Here is an 18,225-nt window from a genome sequence, read left to right as displayed (position 1 = left end):
TTCACTAATAGGCCTCCCATGGGACTGTGGGAAATGACCAGCTTGGAGGCCAACTGGGAGATAAAGCCATAGGGGATATAAGGGCTGTGCCAGGACTTTGGCCTGTGGCTGAGCCTCCCACAACACCCCTAGGAGTCGACCTTGCCTATGGTTGGTCAACAGTGGGAAGAGATTGAGCAGAGATCTAGGTATCCTCCTCTGGACTCTACCTCCTGGCTCTGCATGGTTTAAGGCCCTCTAACTCTTGCCCAGACTCCATCCCCCAAGGGCTGTTCCAGTTCAGTTCCTCCATCTCCTCCCCTACCCATTCCTGGGGTCAGCGGCAGGGGCAGGGAGCTGGAGCCTTGATGGGCGCCAAGCCAAACCTTCCTAGGGCTAACAGGTCACCAGTCACTCATGAGCCACTTATGACAGTGATAGGAGGGACAGGAGGGATGGGCTCCTGCCTCCTCTAGGAGGCCAATGTGGGCAAGCTGGGGCTCACAGTCAGGGCTGGGAGCTGCAGGGAAATTGCAGAGGCAAAAGCAGGAACCCCACACTCTCCCGGAGGTACATTCCTCTAGCTGGTGCTCAAGCTAGCCGTGCATGGCGGAGATGAGGAAATAGTCGTCGAACAGACCTGTGGTGGTGATGCTGGGCTGGAGGGTAGGGACAGGGCGGCAGAAACCAGAAGAGCAGGTGAAGACGGGCAGGGCTGGAGATGCCCCTGGAAGGGAGGGAAGCAGCCTGACTCCCGGCAAGTTTACTGTTGTAGGAATGTACAGAAACGAGTAACTGCTTTCTCCCCCCAACTTATGCTTCTCGAGGAGAGAGAGAAAGAGAAAGAGAGAGAGAGAGAGAGAGAGAGAGAGTGTGTGTGTGTGTGTGTGTGTGTGTGTGTGTGTGTGTGTGTGTCTTGTTTGGGTCCTACGAGACACTGCATCTGACCTTGAGTGACCAGTGTTCTGCAATGGCTGCCCCATTCCAGTTGTGGCCACTTTCCCTAAGAGTCACTTTTCTCCTCACCCCTGTATTCTGTTCTGAGGCTGAACACCCACACCACCCACTGCCTCCTACCACTCCCCTCTTTGCAACTTTCCCAGCCTTCCCAAAACCTTTGTCTTAAGTGATCCCATCTTCCAACTCATCCTGGGCTCACAGACTCTGTTCAGGACTCAAACCCTGTGCCCACTTTGTCCCTTTGTTTCAGAGTCTTGGTAGGGGCAACTGTAGGAGCCTGAAAGAGGGGTCCTAGCAGGGCCCTGGCCCCTGCTCAGGAGATGCCCAGTTCTGTCTCTCAGGCCTGGTCAGTCAGGCTGGATCCAGAGCACTGGCTGGGGGTGGGGGGAGGATGTGGGTAACAAGGAAAGCAGGCTAGGGCCAAGGTCCCCTTCCCAGCATCAGAGCAGAGCCATCCCACCCCCAAATGCCACTCTGGAAGTGCTGGGGTCAGAGAGGAAACCAAATAGGCCAAAGTTTTCCTGGCATCAGATCCACTGCCTGTTTCCTGCCTTCAGAGAGAACTTGGTAAGAAATTAGACCAGGTGCGGTGGCTCATGCTGGTAATCCCAGCACTTTGGGAGGCTGAGGCAGGCAGATCACGAGGTCGAGACCATCCTGGCCAACATGGTGAAACCCCGTTTCTACTAAAAACACAACAATTAGCTGGGCACGGTGGTGTGTGCCTGTAGTCCAAACTACTTGGGAGGCTAAGGCAGGAGAATCACTTGAACCCGGGAGGCGGAGGTTGCAGTGAGTCAAGATCGCACCACTGCACTCCAGTCTGGGCAACAGAGCGAGACTCTGTCTCGGGGAAAAAAAAAAAAAAAAGAAAAAAAAGAAAGAAAGAAATTAGGGGAGGATACAAAGATGAGGGTCTGGAGAGAGAAACAGAAAAGTGGGATCCAGAGAGAGGAACAGAAAAGTGGGGTCCAGAGAAGGAAACAGAAGTAAGGGAAAGTCTGCAGTTCTGCCTGAGAGAGGGCACAGGCCCCCTCAGGCCTTGCGGGGGATAGAGAGGCAGCCCCACTGCTCTGCCTTCCCACCCCTCAGCCTCAGCCCCTCCTGCTCTAGCTTCTTTGCCTGCTTTGCCTCTGGTGGAAGTGGGGAGCCTGGTCCGTGAGCTCCACCTAACCACACTGCAGGGCCGGACCGAATCCTGACTTAATATCCCCAACTGCTTCAGTTCTTCCCAAGCCCAGCCTCCTGGGACCTCAGCTGAGGGTACCTGCTAGGCCCTGGGGACCAGGCAAAGTGGCAGCCTCTGACCTGTCACTGCCCCTGAGTCTGGCTCTGCACCCACCTCAGGGCCTGGTCTGTGTCAGGCTTCCCCCTGGAGGGCATCATTTCTCTGCCACATGCCTGGCACTCACCACACTGAAATCAAAGTGTTGCATAAGTATTGCATGCTGCCTCCTCCAGGAGAATGTTAGCTGCCAGAGGGTGAGAGCCGCTCTGCTGTGCTCAAAAATGCGTGCCTTGTGTGGTCAGTGCCTTGTACATAGAAGGCCCTCAGGAGAGGTTTCTTGCATTAATAGTAAACAAGTTTCTCCCCCTCCTGCCATGGCTCTTTCTCACCTCCCTCTTAGCTTCCCAAGATTTGTCTTTCCTTCCTGGGGCCTGTCCACCCAGGTCTTGACCAATTGTCATTCTTCCCACTGTCCTACTCCATCTTTTGTCCAACGCTTCCTCTTCCAAGAAGTATCATGAGATGTGGCCACTCAAGTCTCTCTAGGGTGCCATTTTTGGGGTCCCTGCTCTGGACTAAGCACAGGTGAGAGCCTTATCTCTAGTCTTTTACTTCACCCAGTGCCCATGCAGCTGGACTAGAGGGGGACCCACATGCCCTGATGAAAGCTCCATGGTGACTTTCTCATTCAGTAAAGCCAATTCTCAAACTCAAATCTAAGGGGCAAATGTTGATGAACCCCTCTGCCAGGCTTTTCCCTCAGGGAAGAGCTAATTCTCTCCCCTCCTGCCCTCAAGCCTTATTATTCTCTCACTCCTCACAGTGCTGCAACCTGCCCTTCTCCAACCCCTGGCAGCTTCCAAGGAGTCAAGGAAGTCAGTCAGCCCCATTTGCCCCCAGGCCCAAGTCCCTGTGGAAGTGAACTGCAGGCTTTATCCACCCCACCCTCCCCATCCAGCAACAGCTCCCTCCGTAAAAGGGGAAAGAGAATCAGATCAGGTACTTGTGATTGGGGGTTCAGGTCAAGAGATGGAGATTGCTAGAGAACACAGCACGGGGAGGCAAGCCTGGGCCCCAGCTCCTTCACGCTGCTCTCCCCAGGCAGCTGCACCTGTGATCCCCCTCCCCTCCCCATGACCCCCCAGGCCACCTGCCTCTGATGCTTTCTTAGCTCCTGAGTTCAAAGACCTGCTGTTTCCACTCAACATCTTCTCACTTGCCATCCTGCCCTCCGCATAGACCTCTAGGCTGTCAGTGGGCAGGCAGAAGAAATGGGGTCTCAGCAAGAAACCAGACTCTGAGCAGTTTCACTCTAGCCCTGAGAAATGAGGAGAACCCCTTCTAAAGGGGCAGAAGGCAGCCCTAGCCCTGGGGAGCAGCATTCTGGGTCCAAGGTGACCCTTAGATTTGAGTCCTCCCTGCAACCTCCTAGAATGCATGGTGATAGGGCCAGCTCCTCCTTGCAGCCAGCCACCGCTGCTGCTGTCTAGGACAGCCCTTTCTGCTCTGTGGTCTACAAGCCTGACCTCAGGAGGAAGGTGAAGCTGCAGGGGCCTGGGTGGGGTAAAATGGGGAGAGGAAAGGAATTTACCTCTGTGTCAGGCACAGCCTAGGGTTGCCACAGCCAGGGTCCTCAGCTGTGAACTCCACAAGGGCTAGGGGGGTGGGTTGTGGGGCGGCAAGGAGACCACATAAGGTCTAGGGAGAATCCTGTGGAACTCAACTACCTATGTACACAAGCTACCAGCCCAACCTGCAAAGCTGTCTGTTCAGGCACAAGGTTGGGGAAGGCTGCCCCCTAGAGCCAGGATCAAAGAATTCTTTAGGACATTGAGCCCTTCTTTTCATATGTATTGAATGAATATTTATTGAGTTCCTACCTAGGCGCCTGGCGTTATACTAGCGACTGGGAATACAGAAGTGATCAAGGCAGGTGTAAAGTGAATAACTATCATAGTTGACCCTATGTTGAGGGGTCTTTTGGGACATGGAACTTTTTGTGGTAAAACTGGAAAAGTCCCCGGTGAGTCAGGACGAGTCAGTTACCCTGCCTTCCTGGAGATTATGTTCCAATAGGGACAGCAGGAGTAGGGGTGGAAAGTATAAATACAATTTTTTGTCGTGGTAAGTGCTGTGGAGGAAATAAAACAGAGCGAGGAATCCTCTGAGGAGGTAACATTTGAGCTGAGACTTGAATGAGAGATCAATCTTATAAACACTCAGAGAAGAGCTTTCCGGGCACAAAGCACAAAAAAGCTGGGACAGGAACAAGTGTGGCACGTTTGAGAAACAGAAAGAGGGCCAATGTGTCTGAAGTAAAATGAGCAAGGGTGAGTAAGGCTGGTTGGAGCCAGCAAGACCCCGATCAGTTTACTCTAAGAGCTGTGGAAGCTATCAGAGTGATTGAAGCAGGGGAGTACCATGTTCTGGTTGTTTGATTGATTGATTGATTGATTGAGATAGAGTCTCACTCTGTGGCCCAGGCTGGAGTTCAGTGGTGCGATCTTGGCTCACTGCAATCTCCACCTTCCAGGTTCAAGTGATTCTCCTGCTTCAGCCTCCCAAGTAGCTGGTATTACAGGCACGTGCCACCACGCCTGGTTAATTTTTGTATTTTTAGTAGAGATGGGTTTTGCCATGTTGACCAGGCTGACCTCAAACTCCTGACCTCAAGCTGATCCACCCACCTCAGCCTCCCAAAGTGCTGGGATTACAGCCGTGAGCCACTGCACCTGGCCATGGTTATTATTTTTTAAAGATTGGTCCAGCTGCTGAGTGGAGAGAGGATCAGAGGGGGAAGAATGAACAGAGGAGGACCAGTTAGGAGGCTGCTGCAGGTAGGCAGGTGGTGATGATGGTGGCTGGATTAGGGTGGCAGAGGGAATGGAGAAGGAGGACAGGGCAAATCCAACTGTATTTTGTAATGAATTTGATGTAGGAGCAAAGGAAAGAGAAGACTCAGAGATAACACCCAGGTTTGGGTCTGAGCCACAGTAAACAAGGACATGCCCCAGGGACATCAGAGGTCTCTCTGCATTGGGATTAAGAAGAGAGGAGGAAGCCCTGGCATGTCCAATAAACTCAATCATCTGGAAGATAGCTCAGTAGGTGTATCCTTGACCTAGCATTGTGGGAGAAGATATGTCTGGAATGTGTGTTTTTGGGAGGAGTGAGAAAGGAATGTCAGCAGGCAGGATGTCTACAGATGGGGAGTTAGAAATCTGTCTTAGTATTGGTGGGACCCAGTTCAAAAGAGACTTCAGAGGGATTGATGGTTTAGATGGGTAATCTACATAGGACCTGTTTAGATGACCTTCAGTAGAATGAGGGATGATGTATTAGGATAATAAGGTTAGCTGTAACAAACAACTGAGCTATAACAAAGCCACTGACACTTCTCACTCACGTTCTGTAGTCCAGTGAGGTTCTAGGGGACAGGGGTAGCTCTCCTCCATCCATTCATTCAAGGCTAGGTTCTTTCCATTCTGTGGTATTGCTACATATGGCCTCTAAAATCATCACAGAATGGGAAGAGGGAATGCAGGTTGTATGGGAGATTTTCAAATGAGTCCAGCCTAGAAATGGCATACATTGCTTCTGCCTTCATTCCATTGTTCAGAACTTGATCCCATGGCATCTGTTTGACTGCAAGGAAGCTGGGAAGTGTAGTTCAAATTTGGGAGGTCCTGTGCCCAGAAAGAGATACACAAATGTTGGTGTATGTTGTGGAGCGCTAGTAGTTTCTGGCGCAGGCAGGGAGAATGGCTGTGCATCTTGTAGGGGTCACAGTGGTGTCTGTCCTGGGCTGGGCTGGGAGTGTGCTCTCTGAGAATACCTTGGAAGGAAGCTGATTTGAGAGGATGTGTATGAGTGGTGCACAGCCATGTGCTTTGCGGCTCAACAATCATTCCGTTCTTTCCCTTTCTCAAGGTCTTCCACTGGATAAGATCTTAATTCTCTCACACCTTATCACTGAAATAACCTTGTGAATGCTTTATCCTCTACAATTTTCCCACATCAAATCTAACTGGATATTATAGTCTAATTAATCTTCCTAAGACTTGGCCTATGTCATGCAATCCCTGTTCAATAATAACAATAACAATTTCAACAGCAGCAGCAATAATTTGTTGAATTACTGTGTGGAGCACTTTGAATGTAGTATCTCAATATATCTCGATCTTTGTAACAAGCCCATGATGTATCATCATCATTCCCTGTGTACAGATGGAGCAACAGGAGTCCTGAGAGGTTCTTGCTGTGCTAACACAGTAGCCACAAGTCATGTGCAGCTACTTAAATTAATTAAATTTAATTTAATTGATTTAAATTAAATAAGTTAAATTTAAATTAATTTAAATTAAATACAATTAAAAACTCAGTTCTTCAATCACACTAGTCACATATCAAGTATTCCATAGCCACATGTGATTAGTGGCCACCATTGTGGAGGGTGCAGATACGGAATATTTTCTTCCAGGCAGAAAGTCGATTGGGTTGGACATCTGTGAGTTAGGGGCACTTGCCCAGGGTCACAGCAAATGGTGAAGCTGGGCCTCTGACCCCACCTGAGCCTAATGCTCTGCAATAGCTCTTTATTGCGTCCACAATTTAAAAAACGTTTAAGCCTGGCCTTAGCCTTGTACAACCTGGTCTAGTACTACTTATGCATAATTATTTCTCTTTCTTTTCTTGCACAGTCTCACTTTCCAGCACAGCAAGCTTGCTCACTGCTCTTTCATGCTCCCAATATGTCCACTCATAATATTTTTGCTCTCCTCCTTCTGTCTGCTCAGCTAATGAATTCTCCCCTGACCTTTAGGTTCAGATAGCTGAAATAGCTCTTGAAGCAGTTTCTTCTCTTCCATTCTCACTGCTTCTGCCTGAACCGACTCTGAAGCCCCTCATCATCTCTTGCCATGGCAGCCTTCTGCTGCTACTAATTCCACTTCCTGACATTTATTGAGTATCTACCATGTGCTAGGCACTCTTCCAAGCACTCCTCTTCATAACACTTTGAAGTAGGTATTACTGCAGTCTCCATTTTAAAGACATGGTAATTAAAGCACTGTGGGGTGAAACTTGTCCAACTCATCTCTCTGCTTCTAGTGTTTCACAGGCAGTTCGCCTTCACTCTATGACTCTGGCCATAGTTCTAAAACACAGAATTGTAAGTTTTCTCCCCCAGCCCCAAGGGGAGAGGGACAGCCTTCTTAACAGAGCATGCAAGGTCCTTTATGTTCAGAACCTTTCTAATCTCCAAACCCGCTACTCCACCTTCAAACTTGACATAACAGCCACAAATGACTTACAGTTTCCCAAAGCGGCAACATTATTTCTTCCCTCCGGGCCGTCACACATGTGGTTCCTACTGCCTGGAGTACCATCCATCCTGGCCAGCTCTGAAGCCATCCATGGCAATGCACTCCGGACCACGGGGCTTGCTCCCTCCTCCACAGGACGAGCACTTACTCTCCACCAGCGGCTCCTAAAGGAGGGCTGGTGCTGAGCTCACAGCCTTGACATCACTTCTCATTAAAATACACACTCCAAGATTCAAAATTTAATAGGCAGGGGTAGGGCGGGTTTATTTTTTTATTTTTAAATAAGCTCCCAGATTATTCTAGAGTGAGGCAAATGTGCTTAACACTGGTTTACATCCCTTGTTTGGCAATTAAGCACACCCTGTCTAGATTCCTTGTGTATAATTGCTTTTGTTCTTATTTTATTCTTACCTTCATTCACTCACACTCACCTATTCAACAAACATTTATTAAGGGGTCATTATATGCCAGACACACTTTTAGGTGTTGATGTGAACAAAACTGGCACTGTCCCTGCTCATGAAGTTTATGGTCCAGAGGGGATGTGGTGGGTGGGATAATTGCCCTCAAAGATGTTCACGTCCTCATCCCAGAACCTGTGGACATGTCACCTTCCACAGCAAAGGGATTTATTTTGCTGATGTAATGAAGTTAAGGATCTTGTGATGGGGAGATTATCCTGGACTATCCCCTTAATCACAGGGGTCGTTAGAAGGGAAAAGAAGGAGGAAGTGGGAGTTAAGGCATGTGGGTAGCCTCACTCTAGAAGCTGGAAAAGGCAGCCAGGCACAGTGGGCTCACGCCTATAATCCCAGCACTTTGGGAGGCTGAGGTGGGCGGATCATCTGAGGTCAGGAGTTCGAGAGCAGTCTGGCCAACATGGTGAAACCCCATCTTTACTAAAAATACAAAAGTTAGCTGGGTGTGATGGTGGAAGCGTGCAATCCCAACTTCTCAGGAGGCTAAAGCAGGAGAATCACCTGAACCCAGGAGGCGGAGATTACAGTGAGCTGAGATCGCACCACTGCACTCTAGCCTGGGTGACAGAGCAAGACTCTGTATCAAAAAAAAAAAAAGAACCTGGAAAAGGCAACGAAACTGATTTTCCCCTAGAGCCTCCAGAAGCAAGGTAGCCCTGATGTCCCTTTGATTTTAGCCCAGTGAGACCATTATTTGGACTCCTGACCTACAGAACCGTAAAATAAGTTTGTGTTATTTTAAGTCAGTAAATTTGTGATAATTTGTTACAGCAGCAAAAATAATAATAATAATAATAATGCAAGGGGTCTTGGTTATGTTTTGTGCAGGTATATGATGGGCCTCCCCATGTGGATCCTAAGTGCTCTGTCAAAGCCCTTGTTATTGTGCTGGGATTTTCTCTCCAGCTCCTGGCCGAAGCTGGGCTCACGTGGGAGCTCAGTGCACTCCTGCTACAAATCTGTCTCTTCCTTACAATAGTCTGATCCGGAGGGTCAGGGTGAGGCGTTTAGGAGAATGAGGCTTGTGCTGATAAAAGGAAAGGTGAGGTCGGATGCAGTGGCTCAAGCCTGTAATTCCAGCGCTTTGGGAGGCCGAGGTGGGAAGATAGCTTGAGGCCAGGAGTTGGGGACCAGCCTGGGCAACATAACGAGACACCATCTCTAGAAAAAATAAATAACAAAAAATATTACCAGGCGTGGTGACACACACCTGTAGTCCTGGCTGCTTGGAAGGCTGAGGTGAGAGCGTTGCTTGAATCCAGGTGTTGAAGGACACTGTGCTCCAGCTTGGGCAACAGAGTGAGACTCTGTTTTTGTTTGTTTGTTTGTTTTTGTTTTATTAAAAAGTAGGGATTTGTGGGGAGCTGTACGTGAGGATAGAGTGTTTGCAGTCAGAAGGTGTTGGTCACAGGGGTTCTCAGACTTTAGTGTGTGGAGGAATCTTCTGCGATATGGTAGGGGGGAACCTGGTTGATAGAGGGACGGGCAGAAGGAATTCTATTCACAGCGTACTCTAATATTTCGTACATTTTACATATTAATTTTTAACAAGAAATTTTAATTTTAATTTTAAACGAAAATACGCCTCTTATTCAGAGGTAAATATTTTTAATCCCCGCGGCTGGCTTGTATAAAGGCATATTTCCGGTCCCTTCCAAGGTCCAACTATCCTGACACGGCGGGTCTGGGGATGGGCCCAGGAATCCGCCTTTTTAGCAGGAATCCCCCAAACGACACCGGGGCTTAGCAAAGCGGCGGTGGCGTCTGCGGTTCCGGGCGCGGGCGGCCTCCGGCCGGGGAGGGCGCTGTGCCGGCGGCTCTGGGGGCGGGCCGGGGGCGGAGCGCGGGGCTCCGGCTGCTCTGGCGGCTCCCGCGGCTCCGGCTGGCGGCTTCGGGCCCTGCACCTGTGACTCTCGGCAGCGCTAGCCCTCGGCCCGCCTGGCGCCGCAGCCCCATGGCCCCGTCCCGGCTGCAGCTCGGCCTCCGCGCCGCCTACTCCGGCATCAGCTCCGTGGCCGGCTTCTCCATCTTCCTCGTCTGGACGGTGGTCTACCGACAGCCGGGGACCGCGGCCATGGGAGGGCTCGCAGGTACCCCGGGACGCTGGGCGGCGCGGGGCGGGTGCGCGGCTGCGGGGCGGGCGCTGTCAGCTGCTCCAGGACGCTCCTCCCGGGCGGCGCTTCCCCGCGGAACGGGTGGAGTGTTTACTGGAAAACGGCGGTTGACGGCGGCAGGCCCCACGCGGGTCCGGGCTCCTGGGCATTCCTGGGTGCCTCCGGGACCCGATGCCCGGCCGGGCGCCACCTGGGGGTGCCGACGGCCCGCCACTGCCGGCTGCACAGACCTGCCGCGCCGCCTGGGTTATCTGTCCCGGCACACTGCCTGTCGCCCTCCGCCCAGTTGCCCCACGACAGTGTCCCCTCCGCGCGCCCGCGGCGCTGGTCCTCTCCTATCTCCACACACACACACACACACACACACACACACACACACACACACACACGCTTGTTCTGAGGGATCCCCTGCCCCCCGGGCGCCCCTTCCCTGGGTGTTGGGTGAGGGCAGAGAGAGAAGTGGGAAAGGAAGAGGGCTAGGGGTGGCTGGGGAAGCCCATCTGCCTCCTTCCAGTGTGTACCCCATCCTCCACAGAGCCCTCTGCTGAGACCCACCGGGAGGACCGTGTTAGGGATCTCATAGAAACTGGACATTCTTTTCGACCCATGTTGGTGCCTTTTTGCCACCCGTCTGCTGTGGCTCCTCAGCCAAGGTCTGCCAAATCCTGCAGCCCAGCCGCCCTTTTTGTGCTTCTGGGAGGGAAGGGGAAGCATCGGTGCGCTGATGGAGGCTCTGGGCTGACCAGTGCTCCTTGCTGTGCACATTTGGGATCGCAGTTTAACCTCTCTGTGCCATAGAATTGATATGAAGATGAAAAATGTTATCTCTACTTTCTAACATTTAAAAAAATGCTTTCTACGTGTCAGGCACTATGTAGGCAACCTGCTTCCGTTATTTCACGTAATCCTTACATTAGTCTCAAGAAGTAGGCGTTATTATGATGTCCATTTTACAGATAAGGAAACTGAGGCCTGAAGTTAAATAAATTGCTTACTCGGGATTACACAGCTATATGAGATAATATGTGTGGGAAAGGACTTTGGGAAGAAAATACGGATAAGGATAATACTTTTACATATGCTGATCATATTCCGTTACTAAAATCCTCTGCCAAAAGAACCCTAAATGGAATAACTAAAAATAACTAATTTACTCACTGCCACGGGGCCTGCTGAGTGCCATCCCTGGGTAGAGTCGCAGCATGAGGTGGGGTTAATGCCTTAGAAGAGGGGCATACATGGCCCCACCCTGCACAATGCCAACAAAGCACTGGGTCACCAAGAAGGGGGGGTGAGTACCGTGGCTAGGGTGTTCTCTGCCTGTCCAGCTGCCTCACCACCTGTGGGCTCCTGAGGACATCTGGCCCATCTCTGCGCATTATCTACAGAGCCCTAGTTCCTTTCCCCTCTGCACCCCGCCACCCTCCATGTTTTTCAAGGTTCACTTCTCCCTGCCACTTTTTTGTTTCCTATTGGGCCTATTGCTTTCCCCTCTGGAAGGCGGCGTCAGAGCCCTGTGATTGCATTGCTAAGACCTAAGGCGAGAGAAGGATGAGGAGGGAGGGCCAGCCTGGCATCTCAGCGGGTTGTGTTGAGTCTGGCCTGGTGCAAGTGGAGGTGAGCCCTACCTGGCCGTTTGACCCCATCCTGGGCCACAGTTTCCTCATCTATTAGGAGTGGGAGTGGGAGGAGATGTCCCCGAAAGACATCTGACTTCCCTCCAGATCTGAAATCTTGCAGTGCTGCCCACTCCCTGAGTCTCCAGCTGCCTCCTAGAGGGCTGTGGAAAAGGCCTTCTTTCTTATACTCTAGGGAGTTGCCTGGGATTTTCTTCCGACCCAACACTGCCCTCTCTCCCTCCCCACAGGCTTCCCTTGGCCTATGTGGCAGGCCAGCTGTGGAGCTGCCTTCAGAGAGAGGTGCCAGGGCAGCAGCCAGCTGGAGTAGGGTCCTGGCATCTCCCTGATGGTCTGATCTTTGACAGTGGCGGTGGAAGAGCCAAAACTGCTTGGTAGTGGTGGTGGTGGATGGTGGCAGCGAGAGGGATTGCCAAGCCTGGGCCTCCGACCTTCCCCACCATGAGTGGGTTCTCAGAGGGTCTGTGGCCAGTCAGCCTTCTTCCTCTTTTGGGGGTAAAGTGTCAGCAGATTTACTAACTTGTGAGCACCCTACTTCTGACTCAGCATTTTATAGCTCAGAATCTGCTGAGTCACCCAAGGGCAGCCCCAGTGTGCTCCTTCTCCCGTGTTGGATCAGGCAAGGACTGATTGGGTGTGCCGGTTTCTGGAGCAGAGTCACGGAGCTCCTGGATCTGGTGGGCAGAGTGTTCACGGGTGGGGACACCCTCTCCCATCCTGATGGGCACCTTCAAAGAAGTGGCTTTGGAGAAAGGCAGTGGCAGAAGCAAGGCTGTTTTTCCTGGGGAGGCGGGCAGGTGTGGGTTGGATCTACCTGGTCTGGCTTTGCTGTGGGAGCCCTAGGGGAAAACACAGACTCTTGCTCTGGGTTTAGTAGACCAAGGAAAGAGGAAAAAGAAAAGGTGCTCCTGGAGTCTAAACAGCTCTAGGTTTTTCCCACGTGAGCTGTGAGCAAGAGCCCTGGAGCTCCAGGACTGTCTTCCTCCTAGGAAGGAGTAGAGGGGCCTGACCTAGGCCCAGTGTCCTTCTTGTCTGCGTTTACCCTGTGGGATCCCCCAGGTGTCTCCTGTCTCGTCACCTCCAGCCCAGCCACTGGGGATACTTTCACCGCCCTACCCTATGCCTTCCTTGCCCTTAGCTTATTGCCTGTGCGCCCAGAGGCCAAGCAGGGGCTCTGCTCCTTGAAACAGGTAGGATGGAGCAATGGTGTGGTCTGGTGTGGGCTTGCAGCTAGTTGGGGTTGGTAACCTGTCCGTTCCACCCCGAGTTTTACAAACCAGGCTTCCTAGAGTCCCCAAGTGTGCTAAGGAAGGGTATTAGGGAGGTACATTGCCTCCTGCCTGATGCGTGGGAGGGGACCAGTGAGGGGCTCCACCTCCTTCAGTGACCCGCTTGGGTAGGGCTGGTGGAGAGCTCCCTTCCCAGGAGGGTGGTAGGAGCCAGGGCGTGGGCAGCAGGCCTGCCTCCAAACTTGGTGTGTGTTTATCTGGAGGGGAGGCCTCTGTGTAGGGCCTGGAGCAGGGTTGAGGGAAGGTGAGAGGTGGTTAAACCATGCCTGCTTATTAACAAAGAACAGGCCCTGAAACACCGCAAATGGCTGTCTTCCTCTCCCTCCTGCTGTCAGCCCTCTTTGGTACATGCGTGTACATGGGGGTGGGAGTTTTGGGGAACCACTGGATCGTGATCAGTGGACTAAGAGATGGCATCTTCACGGGCCCCTATTTCAGCATTTCCTAACCCAGAAACTGCTGAGTCACAGAGGAATTGTTCTGACCTTATTTTTCTCCCAAGCTGGCTTCTAGAATCTTTGAGTGGGAAAGGATCTTAGAGCTCAACTTCCCCAACCCCTTGTGATATGAGGAGACAGAAGGCGAGGGGACCTGTTCCAGACAGGTGCCCATCAGACTGTTCCTTGAGTGTGCTCAGTGACAACAAGCCTTGTGCCTAGAGCCCTTTAAGAAACCAAACAGCTCCCTCCAATGAAAACATGGGACACATGTGAGGAGTGGGAGGGACTTCTGGGAAAGGTGGCTGGTATAAAATCCAAATCTTGTAGGAGGTAAGAGGAAGCTGTGAGATGATTGTCCTGTCCACCTCTGGCCCGCTCCAACATCCAGAATAGGTAGGGAGGAACAGATGCTTGTCCTGGCCCACCCTGATCTCAGTGGGAGGGGGACCCACATTCTAGGCCCCCACCCCCTGAGGAAGAGTGGAGGTGGGCAGGGGCAGGGCTGGGAGAGTGTTCGAGGGGTCAAACAGTGGCAGGGACTAAGGGAAGCTGTAGGCTTGGTAGGCCTTCGCCCTCACTAGGGTAGAACCCTGGGCCCAGTTACCCAAACTGCCAGGACCCCTGGGCCCACCCATTTTTAGATGTGGAAACACCAAGGCTTTGGGACACAGCAGTGCCAGGCTCCCGATTTCTTGGCTTGGAGTCTCATGGATTTTTGTTCTTCACTGGACTGCCTGGGGACAGCCGAACTGGGACAGCCTCTGAGCTGGTAACCAGAGCATAGCTCCATGGTGACTAGCTTCCCCCTGCCTTTTTCCCCCTTAAAAAAACTGTGAAATATTTTAGGCACATAAAAAAGGATAGACAATTTAACAAACACCCTTTTATTCATCACCCAGCCTAAGAAAATAGCATAGATAAAATAGCATAGATTCCCTCAAAGCACTTCCCCACCCGAACCGCCCCATCAACTTCCCTTCCTTGTCTGCATTGCCAGAGATAACCACTTTCCCCAACCAGATGCTTATCCTTCCTGTGCACATTTGGTAACTACTCTGAGTGGCATGTATGCAGCTGCCTTTTGGAAAGGCCTCCTGACTCCTAGGATGCAGTGGCCTGAGTGGCCCACACCTTGCAGTCCAACCAGCTGAGAGCCTGCAGCTGGCTCTGCCTCTTTCCTCATTTGTCCCTTGCCGGGATCCACCGCCCTGCCCGGACCCTTGCCAATGGAGTTGATGTTTGTTCCACTCTTTGGGCTGCACCAGCAGTCACTGCCTGGCACAGAGGCTTGTTTTGTATTGTATTGTATTGTATTGGCTGGGTGGCAGCTGGCATCCTGGGGGAAGTGTCCACCCAGGCGCAGAGACCAGGCCCAGGAAAAGCTGGGACGGGGTGGGGGGTACAGGTGGTGATGGCCTGCCCTTTGCCGCAAAATGGAGGGAGTGGCATGAGGTCTGGCTAAGAACAATAAGGCCACTCAGGGGCTGCGTGACCCTGGAGTCTTCATGGCTGGACCTCCTCATCCTGCAAAACCAACTCAGGCAGTTTGGGAAGAGCCCTGCAGGCCCTGTGACTTTGAGACTGTGGCCTCTGAGGGCTGGGTGGAGAAGGAGCATGGGGCAGGAGCATGGCTTCCCTGCTCTGTGGCCCTCAGGGTAGACAGTGACAAGTTCCCAGAAAGCAGGCTGGGCTGCTGAGGCGCAGATTTTCTGGTTTTCAGGATCCTTTTATACTCTTGAAAAGTAGTGAAACTCCATGCAAATTTTATGTATGTGAGTTTTATCTATTGATATATACTATATTAGAAGTTAAAACGGAACATTTTTTAGCATTTTAAAGTAATACTAAAAATAACATGAATTAACATAACATTTTTGTGAGAGAGTCATGTTTTCCAAAACAAACAAAAAAAAAATGAGAGAGAATAGTAGGGTTTTGTATTTCTGCAGGTTTCTCTAATGTTGGGCTTACTAGCAGGCAGCTCAGTCTCTTACCTGCTTCTGATATCACAGCCCCTGAAAAGGAAAACTCCATTCTATGAGGGAGTGAGTGACAAGACCATATTCTTGGTATTCTTACGCAAATAGGCATGGCCTAGTGGATCTACAAGGCCCTGGAGCACCCTGGGGATGGGCCCTGATGTGTCTCTCCTGCAGGGGTGCTGGCATTGTGGGTCCTGGTGACTCACATTATGTACATGCAAGATTACTGGAGGACCTGGCTCAAGGGGCTGCGCGGCTTCTTCTTCGTGGGTGTCCTCTTCTCGGCTGTCTCCATCGCTGCCTTCTGCACCTTCCTCGTGCTGGCCATCACCCGGCATCAGAGTGAGGGCGGGTCCCAGGGAAAGAGGGCATGGGAGGGACAGCAGGGGGGATTTTAGCAGCGTTCCCATCCTGGTTCCACAGGTTACCTCCAGAGAGACTGGGTGGATCACTTAACCTCCCTGGGCACGGGTTTTGTTATGTTCAAGTGGAGAAAACAAGTCCCCACCTCCCAAGTTGGGTGGAGTCAGTGAAACTGATGTGAAGTCTTGAGCAGTGCATAGCCCATACAAGCACCCATGATATTGGGACCCATTAGTCTCTGCCCAGCTCTGGGATGGGCGCGCCCTCTGGTGGCTGTGGCTGGAAGTAACCAGAGGCCCGTCTTCCTGGAGTCTGATGCTAACTAAAGCAGGTTTGTCACGGAAGCAGAGTGGATGATACAGACCTGTGATTGGCCAGCCCTGCCCTTCCCTAATCCCCACGGCCTTCTGCCTGAAAACCCTGGAATGTTCTAAAACGGTCCCCAGCCCCTAGGCCGTGGAACAGTAGTGGCCCGTGGCCTGTTAGGAACCAGGCCGCATAGCAGGTGAAGGGCAAGGAAGCCTTACCGCCTGAGCTCCGCCTCCTGTCAGGTCAGGGGTGGGCATTAGGAGCACAAACCCTGTTGTGAGGCACATGCGAGGGATCTAGGTTGCGTGCCCCTGATGATCTAATGCCTGACGATCTGAGGTGGAACAGTTTCATCCCAAAACCGTTTCCCCCAGTTTTTTTGTGGAATAATTGTCTTCCACAAAACCAGTCCCTGGTGCCAAAAAGGTTGGGGACCATGGCTCTAAAACCTCCATCACAATCTCTTTCTGAAGGGTTGGTTCAGCTGCCGGGAGGTTGCAGGGATGTTGAGTGGGGAGGGTGGCCCTGGCCTTGTGGCCAGTGCAGAGGCTGAGGGCAGGGCGTGCTCAAGTCACTGTGGGTTTTTCTCTCCCTGCAGGCCTCACAGACCCCACCAGCTACTACCTCTCCAGTGTCTGGAGCTTCATTTCCTTCAAGTGGGCCTTCCTGCTCAGCCTCTATGCCCACCGCTACCGGGCTGATTTTGCCGACATCAGCATCCTCAGTGATTTCTGACCCGGGGGTGAGGTCTCTGTACCCCGGGGGGGTCCTTAGGACCTGGACTCAGCCTCTGAGACGTTGGGAGAGGCTACTCCCACCCCCTGGGAACCCCAGAACTGTGGCAGAAAATACACAGCAGGACAAGTGTGGTCTCCCAGGAAGCTGTCCCGCCCCTCCCCTTTAGGGGAGACCTGGGTGTGGTAGACAGGGGATCCTGCCATGTTGCTCCTCATCAGCCTGTCCAGAGGGCAGCTTTAGACCTCTTCAAATGGATCTGTTTTCTTTTCTTCTTCTTCTTTTTTTTTTTTTTTTTGAGATGGAGTCTTACTCTTATCACCCAGGCTGGAGTGTAGTGGCACAATCTCAGCTCACTGCAACCTCCACCTCCCGGGTTCAAGCAATTCTCCTGCCTCGGCCTCCCAAGTAGCTGGGATTACAGGCATCTGCCACTATGCCTGGCAAATTTTTGTGTTTTTAGTAGAGACGGGGTTTTGCCATGTTAGCCAGGCTGGTCTTGAACTCCTGACCTCAGGTGATTTCACCCGTCTCAGCCTTCCAAAGTGCTGGTATTACAGGCGTGAGCCACTGTGCCCGGCCTGGATCTGTTTTCTTAGCACGCAGTGAGGAATCTTTGTATGTAAGGCCAGGGCAACAAAGTCAAGAGGTTAAGGGGTAGGGCCATGAGGCCTGGACCTATGCTGCAGGCAAGGGCTTTCATTCCCTGCTGCCCTAGGCACTCTCTTCCCAAGGCCGGGATGGGCACCTGGGGAGGTCAGTTCAGGAATATCTAGCAGAGACCTCTTAAGCCCCCATCCCAGCACCCCATCCTGTTGTTCCCAGAGCTGGTCTCCCATGAGTGTGCTACAGCCAGATAGCCATGGCCCCTCACCCATCTCACCCACACACACAGGCATCCATATATCCCAGAGGACTTCCAAATGAGGCCAGACTCAGGGTCATGGGGAATGTGCTCTCGCCCCTGGAAGGGCTTTGGGGAAGGGGGCAACATGGCAGAGGCTGGAAGGAGCCCCCAAACGTGTTCCCATGCCCTTCTAGCCCTGCGTTTCCACTCTGCCTTCTCAGAGTGCCCTTACTGCACCCAGACCACCGGCCAGGAGAGACCTTCTCTCCCACTCCAGCCCCTCACTGCCCTTCAACTAGAGCTTTCACCTTTTTACATTTCCCTTCTGAAGGACACAAATCTGCTTTCCTGCCCATACACTGGCCCAAGGGCTCACCTAACTTGGGAGGGAAGGGGCTGTTGTTACAAGGATGATTTTATGTTAGACTGCCATTTTGCACGGTCTCCCCCTTCCCACCTGATGTGTCCTGCCCCTCAGCTCTTTGCCTTATCTGTGTCACTGTCACTTTAGCAAAAATACAGCGGCCATTTGTATCAGC

The 18,225-nt window shown here is 52.1% G+C and overlaps 1 protein-coding gene across 2 annotated transcripts in view; it reads left to right on the top strand.

The window, feature by feature from the left end:
- The window catches only part of LOC116272718 (heme transporter HRG1), a 22,588-nt gene extending 4,363 nt beyond the window's left edge, over nucleotides 1-18,225 (top strand). Inside the window, exons 1-3 of one of the 2 annotated variants that reach the window (XM_031661483.1) lie at nucleotides 9,789-10,060; nucleotides 15,607-15,774; nucleotides 16,703-18,225. In XM_031661483.1, the coding sequence (XP_031517343.1) occupies nucleotides 9,925-10,060; nucleotides 15,607-15,774; nucleotides 16,703-16,839 (441 nt within the window). In that variant the 5' untranslated portion in view covers nucleotides 9,789-9,924 and the 3' untranslated portion in view covers nucleotides 16,840-18,225. Of the gene's footprint in view, nucleotides 1-9,788; nucleotides 10,061-15,606; nucleotides 15,775-16,702 lie in introns of those variants that run through there. The other variant, XM_031661484.1, reaches the window with a different exon arrangement.

Source organism: Papio anubis, unplaced genomic scaffold (genome assembly GCF_008728515.1).
Source record: "Papio anubis isolate 15944 unplaced genomic scaffold, Panubis1.0 scaffold173, whole genome shotgun sequence".
In the NCBI taxonomy this organism is placed as follows: domain Eukaryota; kingdom Metazoa; phylum Chordata; class Mammalia; order Primates; family Cercopithecidae; genus Papio; species Papio anubis.
The sequence above is the reverse complement of the archived record's forward strand: the minus strand, read 5'-3'. Positions and strand labels throughout refer to the sequence as shown.